Consider the following 18,280-nt stretch of genomic DNA (forward strand, 5'->3'; position numbering starts at 1 on the left):
TAATCCACTATTACAATCTCTGTCCTTTAATGGGTATATTTAGAAGAGTCACAATTAAAGTGATGATTGATACAATTGGACTATTATCTACAATGTAACTGTTTTCTTTTCTAGTCATTGCACTTGTTCTTTGTTTCTTTTTTCCACCTCTTTCCCTCCTTCTCGGGTTTGAAATGAGCATTTTATATGATTCCATTTTATCTTCTCTGTTAGTATATTAATATGCTTCTTTAAAAAAATTAGTGTTTACCCTAGAATTTATAATATACATTTATAACTAATCTAAGTCCACCTTCATATAACACTACATTGTTTCATGTATAGGACAGTACTTTTTTGTTGTTGTTGTTGTTAAAGATTTATTTATTTTTATTTATTTCTCTCCCCTTCCCTCCCTCAGCCCCAGTTGTCTGTTCTCTCTGTCCATTCATGGTGTCTTCTTCTGGGTCCACTTCTATTCTTGTCAGCAGCACCAGGAATCTATGTCTCTTTTTGTTGCATCACCTTGCTGCGTCAGCTCTGTGTGTGTGCAGTGCCACTCCTGGACAGGCTGAACTTTCTTTCCCACTGGGCGGCTCTCCTTATGGGGTGCACTCCTTGCATATGGGGCTCCCCCATACGGGGGACACCCCTACATGGCAGGGCACTCCTTGTGCACATCAACCCTGCACGTGGACCAGCTCCACACAGGTCAAGGAGGCCCTGGGTTTGAACCGCAGACCTCCCATGTGATAGGCAGATGCTCTCCATTGAGCCAAAACCGCTTCCCTGTAGTACAGTACTTTTTAACAGAGTGTTTCCAATTTCTCCTTCCTATCCCTTATGACATGCTATCATTCATCTCACTTATCTATATGTTATAACCACCTCATGCATTATTATTAATTTAAACAGTTAACTTTTTGATCAATAACAAGATAAATAAAAGACTTTTTGGTACCTTCATTTATTCCTTTTCTGAAGCTATTCCTTTCTTTATGTATGTCCAAGTTTCTGACCTATGTCTCCTACTTCTCCCTGAAGAATTTGACATTTTAACATTCCTGGTTATGAATTCCCTCGGTTTTTATTTTTCTGAGAAAGTTCCTATTTTTCCTTCATTTTTGAAAAGTAATTTCTGATGATATAGAATTCTAGCTCGGTGGTTTTTTTCTTTCAACACCTTAAATATTCCACTTCAGTCTCTTCTTGCTTACATGGTTTCCGAGAAGAAACCAGCTATAATTCTTTTTTTTTTTTAAGGTGGGAGCACAAACCCAGTGCCCCACTACCACAAATTATGCAGTTGAGTTTCCCACAGTTGGGGGAATCGCGGGGGTCAGCACATCTGGAGTTCAGTGGACAACCTCCCCCTGGTAAAACCCCCTTCGTGATCACGATATCTCCCCTGCCACCTAAGCATTGCTGCGATGCTTAACCTTGCTCTTCTGTAAGATTATTTTTCTCTAGCTTCTTTCAAGATTTTCTCTTTGTCTTTGGTTTCCTGAGATTTGAATAGGTATAGATTTTTTTTCTATTTATCCTGCTTGGTGTTCTCTGAATCTCCTGGGTCTGTGGCTTGGTGTCTGTCTTTAATACAGAAGATTCTCAGCCATTACTACTTCAAATATTTCTCCTGCTCCATTCTTTCTTTCCCTTTGGGTATTCTAATTACACATTACTCCTTTTGAAATTGTCCCATACTTCTTGGATGTTCTGTTCTGTGGTTGGTTGGTTGGTTTTTCATTCTTTTACCTCTTTGAATTTCAAGCTCACTGACTCTGTACCTGGCTGTGTCCAGTCAACTAATGAGCCCACTAAAGGCAGTCTTCATTCTTGCTACTGTTTTTTTATTTCTAGCATTTCCTTTTGGTTCTTTCTTAGCATTTCCATCTCTCTGCTTAATTACCTGTCTATTCTTTCATGTTGTCTATTTTTTCCATTAGAGCTCTTAATATATTAATCATAGTTATTTTCTTGTCTGACAATTACAAAATCTCTGTCATATCTAGTCTGGTTCTGATGCTTACTTTGTTTCTTCAGACTGTGTTTTTTATGTCCTTTTAGCATGTAATTTTTTTGTTGTTGAAAGCTGGACCTGATATATCCAGATAATATGAATTTAGATAAATAGACTTTTATTGTGACTTTTTATGTTACTCTGGCTAGGAATTGGGCTTTTTTGTTTGTTTGTTTGTTTGCTGTAGTTATAGGTGACAGAGGCTTCAAATTCCTGTAATGTCCTTGTTTTTTGTGTCCGCAATGGTCTTTCGAATTCCCTAAAACTCCTCCTTAAATAGAATCCGTGACTTGTAACATTTTCTGTTATAATTCACTTGAGCTATATTGGTGTGGTAGTAGGGTGTGAAGGGAGGGGAAACATTCTATAATCTTATAATTAAATCTCAGTCTTTTAGTGGACTGTATCCTTGTCTGTGATCTTCCCAAGTGTTTCACAGCTATTTCTTTTTTTTTTTTTTTTCCACCCAAGAAAGCTAGAGAACGATGGAGTCTGGTAACTGCCCTTCCTCAGGTGGGCTAAGGCTCTGGTAAACTAGAATAGGCCTCCATTTTGGAGACCACACCGGACATATTTCAAAATTATTACTCTTTCCCTCCTCCTGCTAGAGACACATGGGGACTTTTTTCTTGCCTCTTCATTGTAAGAACTGGATGGAGTTCCTGAAGGTGAAACTCAAGAAAGTGTGAGGGCCCCCCTAAGACTGCAGCCACCAGGATTTTTTCATTCTCATGCTAGCTTCCCTGCCAGGCATCACCTTTCCCTGATCCCGTGATGGGACACATGCCCTCCATTCACCTCCCTTGAGAGGACGGGTCAGAGTCCAGGGGAAAGAAGGGTGTTTTAGCTTCCTCCTTGCGCAAGCAAATGCCATTCACTGGGCTGGTGTAAGCAACAGGAACTTCTTGGCTCACAGTTTGAAGATAGGAGAATTCCAAAACTGAGCTGTTGTTAAGGCGATGCTCTCTTCCCGGAAGGCTGGGACTGCCTGCCGGTGCGCCTTGGTCCTTGGGCTCTCTGTCACCTGGCCATGCACATGGTGGCATCTTCTCTTTCTCTCCCTCCTCCTGTTGACTTCTGACTTCTTGCTTCCTGTGGCTTTTTCTCTCTGTGTGTCTGAATTTCTTTCTGCATATAAAGACCTCCAGGAATAGGATTAAGACCCATCCTGATTAAGTTGGGCCACGTGTTAAGTCAGGGGTTCTTAATCTTTTTTGTTCCACAGACCCCTCTGCCAGTCAGGTGAAATGAATACTACTGTAATTTATTTATTGCATACATTCATAAGTGAAGGAAATACCATTACAGATTTCAGTTAGAGGTCAGAGAAAATGAAGATAGTAAGTTGATTTTTTTTTCAATTCAAGTTCACAGACACCCTGAAATCTTTCCATGGACTCACAAGGGGTCTGTAGACCCCTGGTTAGGAACCTCTGTGTTAACTGGAGTAACCTCATCAAAAGGTCCTCCTTGCAATGGTTTCACAGCCACAGGAATGGATTAAAATTAAGAACATGTTTTTCTGGGGTACATAGCTCCAAACCACCACAGCAGGTATTCTCGTTTCTCCTTCTCACAGTCAGCCTTGAGCAATTCATCAAAATTACCATTTAAGTGTTGCTACCAGATTATGGCTCCAGAGGCTTCTGTTCCAGGAAAGCAGGTCTCACCTGTGACTGTAGTCACCTGTCTCTCCAGATTTCAGGGCAGAAGTTTTTCCTGCAGTCTTAATTCTCTGATGGGTCGGAGAAAAGTCATTGATTTTCAGTTTGCTCAGCTTCTTTCCCATTGCAAGGACAAGAGTGATGACTTCCAAGCTCTTTACATGCCAGAGCTGAAACCAGAAATCCTGCACATCCTTCTTATTTCAAGTACATTATTTTGCTGTTTAGTGTGGATCTGTGAGTGGTAAACTCTTCCTATCTTTGAAAATTTCTTTATTTGCCTTCATTATTAAATGGCCACTTAGCTGAGCACAGAATTCTAGGTCCACTGTTATTCTTTCTTAACACTTTGAAGATATTTTCTATTGTCTTCCAACTTCTATCAATGCTGAGAAAAGTGTCCTGCCAGCCTAAATTTATACTTTCTCTCTGGTTGTTTTTATAATTTTCTTTGTCCTGGATGTTCTGCAAGTTCACTGTAATTATCTCAGGTTCTTGGGAGCACTAACTAATCTTCCTGGTTGTTATATCTCCTGATTTGCCCTCATTTCCTTGTGTGGTTTTCAATTTTTAAATTGTAAGCTCATCTTCAGTTGTCATCATTTATTCTACAGGTGTTCTGTGATATTGAATTGTGGAAGGATCCAGATGAGAGTTTTTCATGTGCTTCTGCTATACCTCCCAGGGATTTCACTGGTAGGAGTCCAGTTTTTATAATTTCTTCTCTTCTTGGGTTCCTCATATCTTGTGCATAATATATCATGAGATATCACACCTGTGTATGGCACAGGCATGGGGTTTCAACTTGCCATCGGAAACTTTTGCTCTCCTCCGAGTCCCATGGAGAGTTAAGTTACCTTATGACTACCTCAGCCTGTGGGTAAAATTGTTTAGTGCCCACTTCATGGAAAAGTCCTTTCAGGTTTCAAGATTTTTGCAGTGGTCTCAGTACCAACTTCCACATCACATAAGTGGAAGGCCATATTTTCTGTCCAAAACCAGCATCAAACTCCCAAACCCTGTTCACTGGGGATTACTCCAGTTCCAGAACCCGAGCCACCACGACATTAGCCCCACACGCAGAGCTCTGGTTCTGAACTCCTTCTCAATTCCCAGCCCCTGGGGATTTTCCTCTTTCTTTCAAGTTAAGGTATAGAAAAATACATTTTGTTTTTATAGTAGGTCCAATATTTCTACATGTTTGAGATGAGAGGGGAGCCTATAATTGCTCCATCCTTCTTCTTTTCGTAATTTACAAAGCAATAAAGGTGTTTTCAAGAGCCTCATGAATAGCCAAATTTCTTAAACCAAGCATTCAGTGCTCCCTCCAAACAAACAACCTGTAGAACTGGAATTATCTTTTCTTTTGTCTTTTTTCCTAATTGCAAATATTGGTTTGCATTGTTTGGGGGAAATATCTCTGCCCAAAAGTCAATTCTCACATCATACTTTTGGCAGCATCATTTGCTGTTAGTTTATGCCACACAGCACAGGTGGTCAATGTCACTGACATGCCATATCTGTGAAAATTGCTTGGATGAATGAATGAATAAATGAATGAAAGAACATTCCAGCAAGGGGCAGGCATCTCTTTGACAATTCACTTGTATCTTTAAACCCCACATGCACAGATTTTTTCCTGTCATTGAAAAGAGTGTAACAGACAGGAGAAAAAAACTGTAAACAAATCAAAATAAAAATAAGAGATGAATTTCCAATTTGTTTTTTTTTTTTTCTTTCACAGACTGTTAGAGCTAGAATGAATCTCAAAAATGACCAGTCTGACCAACTGCCTCAAATACAGAAACCATGATCCCAAAAGAAGTGACTGGCCCAAAAGTCACCACCAAAAACCCAGGTGTCCCATGCTTTTTGACACTATGACAATCTGCTCTCTATTCCCTCCAACTCTCCCCCACCCCCCTACTCTTGCAAAACAGGTACAATGATTCTTCTCTGGAAGTCACCCTTTGGTTGATCAAGGAAATGGACTCGAGGTAGCAGAACTGGAGAAGGAGATAAGGCCCATGGAGTCCATGTAATTTCCACCCTTGGGTCACTTTGAGATGACCATGAGGTGTTTTTTATTGGAAATCTAGGAAAAGCTGCCCCAGAGAGGCTTAATGCAGCTGGGTTACTAGAAAAGATGCCTTCTCGCCTCGTGGTCACAGCAGCCCTCTCCCCGCAGAAACGCGCCCGTTAGCGTGTGGACACTACGTTCACCCTATGACGGCACCACGTAAAACCTGCTGCGTTCGCCCATAAGACGGCACCGCGTAAGCCTGAGGCTGCCTTTTAGGCCTGTGCCCACGGCCCCCGCAGGACCCCACACTGGAAGCCCCACGTGAAAATTTCCAGCCCGCTCTACGTGCCACAAAGTTTTTTTTGAGGAATTGCCTTCTTTTCCCCCAGCAGACTCTGAGAAGCACGCAGCAGATGGTGCTGTCCACGTGGCTCTGACCATCAGGAGGTTCTGAATCAAACTGAGCTCAACACTAGCAGCCCCGGGCCCTCTGGAGAGTGCGTGGGCCACAATCCCCAGGCAACGATGAGGAGCCCCAGGCAGGGCAGGCGCCCATCTCCTGGGGTACGGCAACACCGCCTGGACCTTGGCCAGAGCCTTCCCTGGTTCTCCAGAATAATCTAGCAAAATACAGATCAAAAGCACCAGGTTTTGAATCGTGTGGAAGTTTCCTTGCTCTCAAAGTAAAACCCAAAGCCCTGGCCCTGGCCCACAAATCCCCTCCCATCCGGCCCCCACCCCCTTGCTGACTGCATCATACAGCCCTCTCTGCCTCCTGCGCTGACCAGCCCCGTGGGACATCTCTTGGTTACTGGATAAAGCTTCAGGCTTTCGAGCAGGCTGTTCTCTCTGCCTGAGACACTGTTCCCACTACCCTCACCACCTTCAGCCTCAGAGAAACACTCCCTAACCACCCCGACCCCCAGCCCATCCATCTGATTGAGGTCCTCCTCTACTGTCATTGCACCCTGGTCTTTCTCCTCTAGCACCTATCACTGCACAGCTATGGGTAATGACACGTTGTACTTACTGATACGATTATTTTGTTAAGCTCAGTCTCCATCGCCATAAGGTCAATTCTGGGAACCATGTCTGTCTTTGTTGCTGCTGTGGCACCAGCACTTAGACAGTACCTGGCACAGAGGACATGCTCAACAAGTATTTGCTGAATGAACCAATCAGCAAATGTCCACACCTGCAAATACAGGGCACTGACTCCAGAGAAGTATCTACACCCACAAAAGGCAGGGAGCAAGGAGTGTGTCAATCTTCCTAGCTACGTCATTTGGGGCATGTTACTTAATCTCTGTCTTGGTTTCCTCAACTGCTTGATGAAGATTGTAATTCAGGTAGAACCTACCTCCTAGGGTGGTTGTGAGTTGGAAGGGGAACTAGAGCGCTATGGAAGAGGTAGCTTTTTATTATTATTATTAATGATTCCTTTATCTTCAGCTCTTCGTCATGTTCTGTTCCTTGCCCCTGCCCCACCCTCAGCTCTGAAACCTGGGGGGAGGACATGGGTCTGTGTGATCCACCCCCCCACCCCCCCATGGGAGTCAGAGCTGGGATCCAGGCAGAGGATGCTTGGACTTTCTGCCAGAGGAAGCTGACGCCCATCTCTGGCTTCCAGCCCCGGCATCTTGGTTAGAAAGTCCCAGCCCTGCTCTCCACGCTGGAGGAGTGGAGAACCCCTTGGCTTCCCACGGCGTCGTGACTCCCATCCCTCTGCCACGCAGGCCGTGGTTCCTGCGCCTGAGCCTGTGCTCTCGGCCCGTTCTAGTGAGGACCCCGAGGGAACTGCCCTTCAGCAGCCCACCATGCTGTGGAAAAAAGGTGTTCTCCTTCTGTCCATCCACTCCTCTCACCAGACCTTCCCTACCTCCTATATTAGAATGAACCCCTCTTCACATATAGGTATATGCTGATACAGCATATGTGAAAAGAGATGGGCAAGATTCTACTTACATGCCTCCAGTGACAGGAAGCTCACAACCTTCCAAGGAGGCCCAAGGAGGAATGCCTTGTTAGACAGTGTGGGCTATTAGACAGTTCTCTTAGTTTGTCTCTTCCCCACTCACACTCCCAAGTCTTCCCTTCATCAGACTAAACAACTCCAATTTCTTCAACCGTCCCTCCTAGAAAAGAATTTTCAGTCAGCTCCTCTGAACAAACCCTGTTTTGTCTATAAAAGAGAAGCCTGGCCCTGAGCACAACCCCATTGTGGGGTGAGCAGTAGAACCAGATCAGAGTAGAAAAGGACAATCACCGCCCTAGACTTCCGTACCTGCCATCAGATACCACACCAGTTTATGTGGCCGCCCCAGTACCTCCAGGCTCATGCCCAGCTTCCAGGGTGTGCAGATTGGAACCCCAGCTTGTGTCCCCGTGGAAAGCCCGACTGTCCTGCAACCGTCAGCTGGCTACCAGCCGGGGCTCTAGAGCCAGGAACTTGGCTTCTCATCGTGGCTACAGCGCTCACTGTGTGCCCTTAACTAAGCCATGGAGATCACCTCATGAAGCCTCGGCTGTCACATCTGCAAAATGAAGAGGCTAGGAGTTGGGAATTAGTACTGCAGGGGAACAAGTAAGGTTCTCCTCAGAACACAGCCAGACCCAGGGCAAGCAATGAACACACGGTAGCTACGGTAGCTACGTGCGTATTACACTACAATAATATGGTAGCATTGTAGCTACAACAGTACTACAATAATAACCCCATGCATTTACGAGCTCAGACAAGAGACAAGTTAGTGGGGGCTGAAGTGAGCCAGTGAAGGCCTCACTGGGGAGGCAAGCCTTCTGCTGAAGGGAAGAATGCTCTGTTCCAGGAAACAGCGAGCAGAAGCTCAGGGTTTGAACAACATTAAGAAAGTAATGATAACTGCAGGACCTGCCACAGAGCACGCTCAGAGCCATCGCCTGTGTTCACATGCCCGTGCACCTGCACACACACAGACATGCACACACACCAGCCCTGGGAGCAGGCAGGGCCATGGACATCCCTGTCCTGATACAGGAGGAGCCATGTGGGGCAGGGAGGGGTCAGGTCTGGCGAGCAGAAGAACAAAAGGGCGATGAGGGCCATGAGGAAGCCAAAAGTCTGGAGCTGGAGTTCTCGTGGGAAACCATGGGATTCCTTTACGTGGGGTTATGGCATGACAAGGGTAGGGCTGCAGGAAGAGAGCAATCAGCAGCAGCAGTGAGGACAGGGCAAGGGGCAGGAGGCCCAGGGAGCGGAGCTTGCAGACCACAGTGCAAAGTCAAGGCTCCTCACCGGACATTCCAGCCCTCTGGGGCTTGAGTCCCACCTCCTTCTCCAGTCCCATTGCCCCAACTTCCTTTCATCCGCTCTACTTTCCAACCACCCAGACCAGCCTGCATTTCCGTGAACACCTGCCCACACGTGCTTTCCTCCACGCTTGGTCCACGCTGTTCCTTCCGCTTAGAATGCCCTCGCCAGGCAGCTCTCCTCCGTCTCCACAGATCCCGCTTCTGCCCATCCCACAGCACTCGTGGCACCTCCTCCAGGGAGCCTTCCCCCTCTCTCAGCCTCACACACCTGCCTCCTCATCCCCTCCTCTCCCTGCCCCACCTGCTCCTGCTGGACAAAGACCCACCACAGAGGGAAATGAGTTCCCCGAGGGCAGGAACCGTGCCCAGTGCCTCATCCTTCTCTCCTGGGGTGCCCAGCCCTTTTCTGCCTCATGGCCGGTGTTTGGGTCATCCCTGAGCGCAATCATGCTCAGAAACCCAACCCAGCCCCTTCCAAGGAAGAGCATGGCGCTGGAGTAGGAATGCGGGAATCTGCCAGCTCAGCCATAGGCCACGGGTCTGGAGAAAGGCCACCCTTCAGCGGTCAGAGCGGCTCATCAGAGCAGGAGGCATTTCTGGTGGCCTGCTCTGTTAGACAAGGGACAGGCCTTCTCCCAGTTTAACCCCGTGACCTTTGAACTTCCTGGGAGGTCAGCGGCACATCCCCCTTCCCCAGCTGTCTTTCTGGCTCCAGCCCGATGGGAGGGAGGGCCCTGGGCCCGTTCCATTTTGCACCCGTATTGATCTGTTGGCAGCAATGGGCTGGATAATTAGCCAGGAATTAGGGTTTCTATTACAGCCAGGAGGCTGCTCCAGCTGATTTATCACCTGAATAATTTACTGTGATTGAAAGGAAATTAAAATGAACTCCATTTGACAACTGTGAGCTTTTATGGGCTTTAGTGAAGGCTCAAAAGCCAGATTAATAGCCTGGTGTTGGTTAATAGTCTGCCGAGAGTAAATACTGCATGCAGGCTGTGCTCGGCGGCCGGAGGAGGGACGGGCTCCCGCCAGCAGCGCCTTCGCCGGCGACAGCGTCAACGCAAGTTTTACTGAAACAGATTCCGCTGTCGGACAACCCCACCGCACGCGCACACACCACAGCTACCACCAGCGGTTGTTCCTGTTTTTTTCTCCTCCAAGGTGATTTTTACTCACTCCACGTGTAGGGAAAACAGAATTGCTTTTTCAATAACCGTTTTGGAAAGGAAGTGTTTCGTTGTCCCAGGAGTGTGCATTCCTTAACCCCTTCCTGCCAGGACAAAGCGTTTGCTAGGTGTCCGTGTGAAAGCGAGGAGCCTGGGCACACCCACCAAGGGCAGAGCTGTGGCAGAAGCGGCAAGGCAGGGGCTGGCTGGGAGCCTCACAGAAGTTACTGGCAGGACCCCCACGTCTCAAGAGGGGCGGGGTGCACTGATGGGGGCGGGGAGCGGGGATTGACCAGCCAGTCAAGGAACTGGCTCTGGGAATTATTCGGAGTCATGGAGGCCCAGGTAACCAACTTGCACAAGCTGGAAACAGAAGATCCTGAAGTCAGAGTCCAGCCCTGTGGCCTCGACAAGTCCAGGACCTTCCCAGGGCCTGAAAATGGGGTGAACACTCTGGGGGAAAAAAACATTCCTGTCTATAAACCAGGGCTTACAAATCTTGCTCTGCCTGCTTGGAGATTGGATGCACAAGATCTTGAAGTATAGTTGGGAAGCATAGTTGGGAGAAGTAACTGTTAATATTGTTAAATTGTTGTTGTTATCATTATCAAAATCACGGCTCTGGAAACTGAGGCCCAGAGCCGTGGCTTGCTCAGTGGGGCAGACCAGGACTTAAATCAAGCTCAGCGAACACTTTCTTCCCCACGAGGCTGCTCTGACAGCAAGGTCCCACCTCAGCCACAACACAGGCTCGAGCAGCTCCCTCCGCTCACAGCCGGGAGAGGAGCCAAGGCCCGGGGGCCCCTTCTGGTGCCACCACCACGCGGCTCCGGGGCTCCCAGGAAAGGCCCACGGAACCGTGTCCTCACTGAGGGGGAGCGCGAGGCGGCTCAAGGAACCTGTACCCTTGACTCGCATCCCTTCCCAGCCTGCAGCTCTTTGCTCGAGCCGTCATTTGTCCAAAGTGATTGCAAACCGGGTGCGAGGGTATGTCATTCATAGTCCAGTGCCCGTGTGCGCGCAGCAGCCCGCGGCCTCACCTCCCATCTCTCCTCATTACAGCGCATTACAGGGAGGCGAAGCAGATTAGCCGGAAAACACTGAGTCAGTCGTTGTCGCGCCACGTGGCCCGCCACGGCCCCGCCTTGGAGCCACGCCATCAGAGGCCGACCATGCTGAAGGGCACTGTGCGCCCAGACTGTGAGGAAATGGGGTCCTGGCGCAATCGCGGGTCCTCCTCTCCCTCAGAATCCCACCTCTGCAGGGTCCTGTCAGCCCTACCCTCAAGGACCCCCGGTCAACGCTGCCGCCTCCGTGAAGCCCTCTTGACGTTCTCCCTCTCTCATTCCACACGTCATCGTGACCCACGGAAGCTTCCCCTTTGCCTTGTAGATTCTGGATCCACTCCACACAGCCCCTGTGAGCCTGCGGCAGAACCACGGCCTGCGTCCTCCTTCTACCCCGTGGGTGTCTGACACCCTGCCGGGCTCATGGTGAGCAGGCAAAAAAACAGGCTGGATAAAGCTGAGACCTGAGCAAGTGAGGAATAACATGCGGCTGGCGTCTGGACTTCTCCCAAATAACGAAGCCCTATCATCTTCCGCCCAGCCTTTCTGGGGATTCTGAGCTAAACGAACTATGAGTCAGATTCTAAGCTGCCGTGAGAACCACCTGAAGCTCGGGGAGTCTCTCTGAATGGGTGCCTTAAGTAAATAAGGACTGACTAGAAATGCTGCAGGCTTCCCGGGGGGCCGCCAGGCTGAGCGCAGTGGCCTGGGCCCTCCACCCGCACCGCTCGCTTGCTAGGTGACCTCAGACAAGCCCTGTTCCCTCCCTGGGCCTCTAAAACTTGAGGAGGTCGTAAGTTTGGCTCAGTAGTCCTTGGCCAGCTCTGAAAGTCCATGATCTTGTCAACAGTTAGAAGATAAATTTTCTCCCATATTCTGGGGGAGAAAGATAGCCTCATCCAAGGTAGTTCTCCCAACTGAGTCCTCTCTCTTTCTCCTCCTGTGTCATCCATCTCTCAGAAGGGCTCTGAGAAGTGGGGAGAGGCTGTTCATGGTGGAAACAGACTCTTCTCCCTAAAGACCAGGATCTAAAGCACACGGGATCAGCTCTACCCAGAACATTCAACCATACCAGTCCTGGTGAAGACTTCACTCGACTTGCAGGAAAAAGACCAAAATCCTCACCGCAGTCTACAAGGCCAGGGCCATCTCCCCAGCACCTCCTCCCACCAATTCTCCCAAATCTCCCCAGGCCCCTACACCCAGCGCATTCCCTCTCTCCTCAGGGCCTTTGCACCTGCTATTCCCTCTGCTGGCACATTCTCCCCACTCCCACATCCCTTCTCCTGGTTCTGCCAACTCCTCCAGGGCTCAGCATAAATGCATTTCACCAGGGATCCACGGTGCCCTCCCAGACCCCCCACTGACTCTGGCCCTGCTCCAGACTCTCATCACCTCCTTAGCACTAAGAACATCTGTAATCCACAACCCTTTGAGGAATTCTTATTCATTATGACTCTTCCACTCATCTGTAAGCTCCCTGAGGGCAGCTCCAAGCTATTTTGTGCACTGATGTACCCCCAGTGCCGGGCTCCCTGCTTTGCACATAGTAGACACTTAGTAAATGTTTCTTGAATACATGGTTTGCTGTGTGGCTTTCAGCAAGACTCTTTGCCTCTCTGGGCCTCAGTTTCTCCATCTAAAAATGAAGTGGCAAAACAGTCTGTGAGGGTCCTCATAGGACCTGCTCAGAGACAGCCCAATAAGCACAAGATGGCAGCCCCCAAAGTCTTGCTCATGCCTCACCACCCAAGCTCCCCTGTGCACCTCTCCTCTCCCTGAGAACGTGTGCATGCAGCTAGCATTGATTTGAATGGCTCTCCCTTCAGACTCTTTGCATTAGCATTTAGAGGAAGCTCAGCAAGGCCAGCTAGGAAAGTGCTGGAAAAGTTATTGCTCATAGAGTCTGTCTCTGACTCACCCACCAAATGTGAATTCCTGGCAGTCAGGAACCACCCATGCCTGGAGGTAACCAGCCCAGGGCTTGGCAACAGCTGGGCTGCAGGAAGTACTCTCCTGCCTTGGGTCTGGTCCTTTAGGGACCTTATCTGGCCGTGGAGAACCTCTCCCAGCACAGAGGGCTCTGGCCCCACCTCACAGCCACACGGTGACTGCACCTCTGCCCAAGGTGGAGCAAGCTAGCTGCCCAGCAATGGGGTGCCCTCCTGCTTCCCTCTCCTGCGCAAAATCCTGGTGGGCATTTGTCCCCTTCTTCATTTCCAGGCTCTTGGACTCAGTCTTTAAAGTCCTAACAGGGAGCCATGACAAGAGGGAAGTGCACACCAGGATGGCCGTTACACTGCCACGTCCAGTGAGACCCCGGGCAGACGGGGTATTTTGACCATCACCCTGACTGGCAGGATAGTGACCCAAGACTACCAGAACCCCAGTGGCCCAGACAATTGTTACAGCCCCCCTGTGCAAAGAACCCCGGGAAGGGACACAATTCAGCAGAGACAGGGCAGCCAGACGTGTCCCACGCCTCTGGCTGGCCAGAGGGACAGAAGCGCTGAGGCAAGAAGTCACCAGGGCCCCCGAACACGTCCTCCCAACCTCACGGCTGCTGCGACTGGCCAAGAACAACGAAAAGCCCGGCTCTGAGTAGAGCCTGGCACGCTGCCGCCCACAGCCCGCCTGGCGCCCCTGCCTTCGGGAGAACAGCCCGGGCCTGCGGGTCGGTGTGGCGGGCGTACCTGCTCGGGCTTGATGGGCTCCGTGGTGGTGAAGATGTCCGAGTAGTGCTGCCTCTCAAACACACGGTCCAGCACCTCCAGCTGCTGCTGCGTGAACAGGTCTCCCCGCATCTGCTTCCGAAGGAAATCTCTGCCCGGAAGCGAGTGGCCATTGGGCACCGGAGACTCCTGAATACCTTTGGTGAGCACGAAAGAGGAAGGGTGAGTTGAGGTTACGCAAAGTCCTAAAGAAAGACGTGCTAGATACTGAGGTTGGAAAGAAGGCCTAAGAGACCAACGGGCGCAGCCCCCTTCCTGACCAGAGGACGCTGAGCAGGGCTCCGACAAGGGGGCGCCTGGCCCAAGGTCCTCCAGCCAATGAGCAGAGTCAGCTTCCCAGAGACACGCGCCAGGCCCTGCGCAAAGCCCTTTATGTGCACTATCTCATCTAATCCTCCCAGTGACCTCTGCTATAGGTGATATAGTTCCCCCACTTTGCAAATGAGAAAATCGAGGTCTAGAGAAAGTAAGCGATTTTCCTGAAGATGTGAGCTCAGGCTGACCCAGTCATAGGTACTGTTGCCCCTCCTCATTAACAGCCTCCTGGAGGGACAGTGTTGCCACAGAGCTGGTGCTCCTCCCCAGCATTTGCCACTATACCATGTGACCAGCTGATAAAACACTGTGCTAGAAAGGCTGTAGGGAAACAGACACTCTCACGCAATTCTGGTGAAAGTGTTTTAGTTGCAGATCTATGATAGACAATTTGGCAAACTATCAAAATCACAAATGCACATTCCCTTTGATAGAGAGATTCCACTTTTGAGAATTTATTTTACAGCCAGACTTACATATATGCAAAGTGATATGTATACAAAGTTATAGTAGTAAAAGATGAGAAACAATCCAAGCGTTTATTTGTAGAAGACTGGTTAAACAAATGATGATATATTCACATTGTGGAATACTATGCAGCAGTAAAAAGGAATGAGGATCCCCTCCGTGAATTGACATGGAAAGGTCTTCAAGATACACTGCTATGTGAAAAAGATGAATAAGGTACAGCACAGCATGTATAATATACAATCTTTGTGTTTAAAAAAAAAAGAAAATAAGACTTTCTATGCATTTTGTATACATATGAACAGACTCTGGAAGGAAACTTTAGAAACATTTCCAGGGGTTACCCACCTGGAGAGATGGGAACCAGATTGATAGGGTAGGGGCAGGAAGACTTTTCAGAGTATGCCTTGTTTGTTTTGTTCTGTTTTAGAACTTTAAATATATTGCCTATTTTTAAAACTTAAATTACAAAGAAAGTACAGGATTAAATTCTCTACACATTCTATATTGTTAGCCAGCCTCACTGTAACAGTCCCTGGCGATGATGCTTACATTTCAAAATATATATATTATGAATTATCAATGAAAAAGCAAATGTGATGAAATATCTTTTGTGAGCCTTGGGCTGAAACTGCTCAAAATGAAGTCAAGGAACACAAAAGTTTCAACCGAGGGGGTGGCCTCAGGCTCCATCATCCCGGGGGGGCTGGAGAACCTCTGAGCTCACACAGGGCTGAGCATGTAGGGCTGTTGAAATCCAGACGCGGTTGCAGGACATCTGCCTTTACCCTGGGAAGCCCCAGGGACAACCAGCAAGGTGGGAACCCACGCTGACAGCTGCCCTACGAGGCCTGCCGACCCCCGGGCCAGCACACTGCTGCCCTAGACTTCATCCACCGTAGCAAAACCCCACCCACGGCAGGGCAAGGAGACCAGCCTAGGGGCGTGAAGCTGAGGGATATTATGTCACTGAGACACAGCCAAAAGTCAGTGCTTGTCCTATCGGGGAGCAACAGCAACACAGGGTGTGACGTTTGAACACCGACGCCGGCTTTGGGCATTCACAAGCGCTCGCCTTTCACAGTCCCCCGTAGAGGCCAACAGACTCAGAGCACCCCAGCATCCTCTATGAGAAGGGCCTCCAGAGGCAGCTCACAAGCCCCTGAGAAAAATGGGTCCCACATCAACTTTGGTCCAAGAGGATCCTGGAGACTGGGCCACAGCCCTAACGACCAGACAGCTGCCACACGGGGGCCAAGGTGGACACTAGGCTCTGACCACTACGTCCCAGCCTAAAAGCCTGAGGCCCTCCACCAGCAGCCTGTGACGCTGGTCTCTCATGACACAGGTCCTCGCTCCTGCCATAGGACGTCATCCTCAGCCCCTTCTCCAGCCACGCTCCACCCCCCACAAGGCCACCAGGATTAGAAAGACCGGGGCGTTTACAGCCCGGTCCGCGTCTGTCCAGCCCTGTTCTCTCATCAGTCGGCCTCCAACAAAGGATCCTGTTCTCAAAGGTTCTGAGCACAGGTGCACACACACACGCACACACGCTCATTCCAGGGAAGACAGCTTGCTTCTGCTCGGCCACTGCTTTGGCCACTCGTCCTGGCCTTCGTCGTTCCTGCCAAAACTTGGCCTTGGCCTCGGTCCTCAGTACTCCCAGCAAGTTTCTCCTGTCAGAGACCACATCCACTTTCCAGGGACTCTTCCCTGCCCACCAACTTCAGCTGTGCCCCCAAGCCCCCATCCTGCCGGCCAGACCCAAAACCCCTCATAAAAGGCCTTCCTGTAAGGCAGCTCCTGACGACAGCCCCCGAGAGGCCTCACCCGGCCCCCCTGGCCCACGCAGGCCGCCCGGCCGCGGCGCCCAGCTCTGCCCTGAGGCGGCCCCTCCCAGCCACTCGGGCACAGACGTGCCTCCCCATGGGACGCCCAGGCTGGGCTCTCTCCACAGCTCGGGGCCCCAGGAGGGCAGAGCTTCACTTCCACCAGGGAAGCTCAGAGAGCGAGGCTCAGCCGAGGCGCCTTGTGGCAGCACCGGGCGGAGCAGACGCACAGGGCACGTGGCTGACTCAAGGGTCCTCCCCCGAGGGTCTCAGGACTCCACACCCACCCCGAAGGCAGTGCCCCTGGGACTGCACCACCTCCGGGGAGTCCCCGGCCAGGACTGGCGGCTCCCTGCCCTGGCTGACAGTCAGTCGTGGCCGTCAGCAATGAGCAGGCTGGGGCTGCCGTGGTGACGCTGGCCCTGCCGGGGCAGGGGGTGGGCTGGGAGGATCCTGCCTCTCCAGCGCTCACCTTGACCCTGGAGGGCTCTTGCTACTCCCCCGCCAGTAACCCCACTTGCTTCCTCTACTGGGGAGGGAGGCAAAAGTCACCCAGCCGCTGTCCACAGAAGATGGCTAAAATCTGTCATTTCCACAAGAATGCTGGGGACACTGAGGTGCCTCCGAGACATAAATCATTTATTCACTCCTTCAATGAATATTGACAAAGTGTTTACACTGTATCAGGTAATATTAAAAAACAAACAAAACAAAAAACCCCAGGGGCTACAGTGACGACCCAGACAGGCTCTCCTTCCAGTGCAGAGAGAGCAGCCCATGCTCGTCAAATAATCACACCAATAAATGTGTGATTATGAACTGTGATTAACGCAGACTTGGCACTACACACATCGGATCACCCTGAGGGAAGGCGGTGCGCCTCATCAGGGGACGGGCCAGGGAGCCTTCCAAGGGGAAACACCTCTCGAGCTAAGAATAAAGGGCAAGGAGTGGACAAGAGGGAGGGGTGGAGAGGGTGTGCCAGGCGAGCAGACGGTCCTCCGAAGGCCCTGAGATGAGTAGGGAACGAAAAGAGCAGAGGAAGTGAGGAAAGAGACGCGGGGAGACTCTGGAGAGGCAGCCGCGAGGCCGCAGAGGTCTTTGCCTTACCGTGGGAGCAGGGGGAGCCACGGCAGGGCCTAAGCGGGGCTGGGGGCCAGCAGCAATCCCTCACCTTCCTTAGCCATGGCTTCTAAACTCTGTTTCCAAGCCCCATTTTCGGGAGAGACTAGGGCCCGGCAGAGACGGAATTTTCCTGCTGTGGGCGTTTGAAGGAGCTGACTGGAGGCAGCCTGGAGGCCACAGGGCATCCAACAGGCCCGCATGGCTTGTGCATTCCTCGTTGACACACACGCACTCGCACTGTTTCCCAGGACCGCACAGCCTTCAAGTGCAATGCCCCCTCCTCCAGGAGGCCTTCCTCCATGCCCCCAGTCGGTTCTCTGTCCTCTGTTCTGACAGACTCTGACCAGTTTCTCCTAGTTGCCCTGGAAACTTCACACCCACACTGCACTGCGAGCCGCCTTGGGGGCAAGGGCTGCAATGAACCCATCTCTGTCTCCTCCACAGGGAATTTCTGTGGAATAAGTGAACAGCTTGGTGGGACCTGCAACAACCATATTCACTCTGCAGGTCTGGTCCTCGAATGCCGGATCCCCCCACCTGATTCATTCATTCATCATTCGTTCCCCCATCAACCAACTTTCGCGAGCAGGCACTGTGC

The 18,280-nt window shown here is 50.4% G+C and overlaps 1 protein-coding gene and 1 non-coding gene across 3 annotated transcripts in view; both read right to left on the reverse strand.

Moving 5' to 3' along the window:
* Positions 1 to 18,280, reverse strand: part of PAX5 (paired box 5) — a 198,632-nt gene that overhangs the window by 123,988 nt on the left and 56,364 nt on the right. For both annotated transcript variants that reach the window (XM_004457266.5, XM_004457267.5), the window contains exon 6: positions 13,907 to 14,082. In XM_004457266.5, the coding sequence (XP_004457323.1) occupies positions 13,907 to 14,082 (176 nt within the window). The remainder of the gene's footprint in view (positions 1 to 13,906; positions 14,083 to 18,280) is intronic.
* LOC111763870 (U1 spliceosomal RNA) lies at positions 1,240 to 1,402 on the reverse strand. Its single transcript, XR_002796614.1, has one exon. It is a non-coding gene; the product is annotated as a U1 spliceosomal RNA (small nuclear RNA).

This window comes from Dasypus novemcinctus, chromosome 8 (genome assembly GCF_030445035.2).
Source record: "Dasypus novemcinctus isolate mDasNov1 chromosome 8, mDasNov1.1.hap2, whole genome shotgun sequence".
Lineage (NCBI taxonomy): Eukaryota > Metazoa > Chordata > Mammalia > Cingulata > Dasypodidae > Dasypus > Dasypus novemcinctus.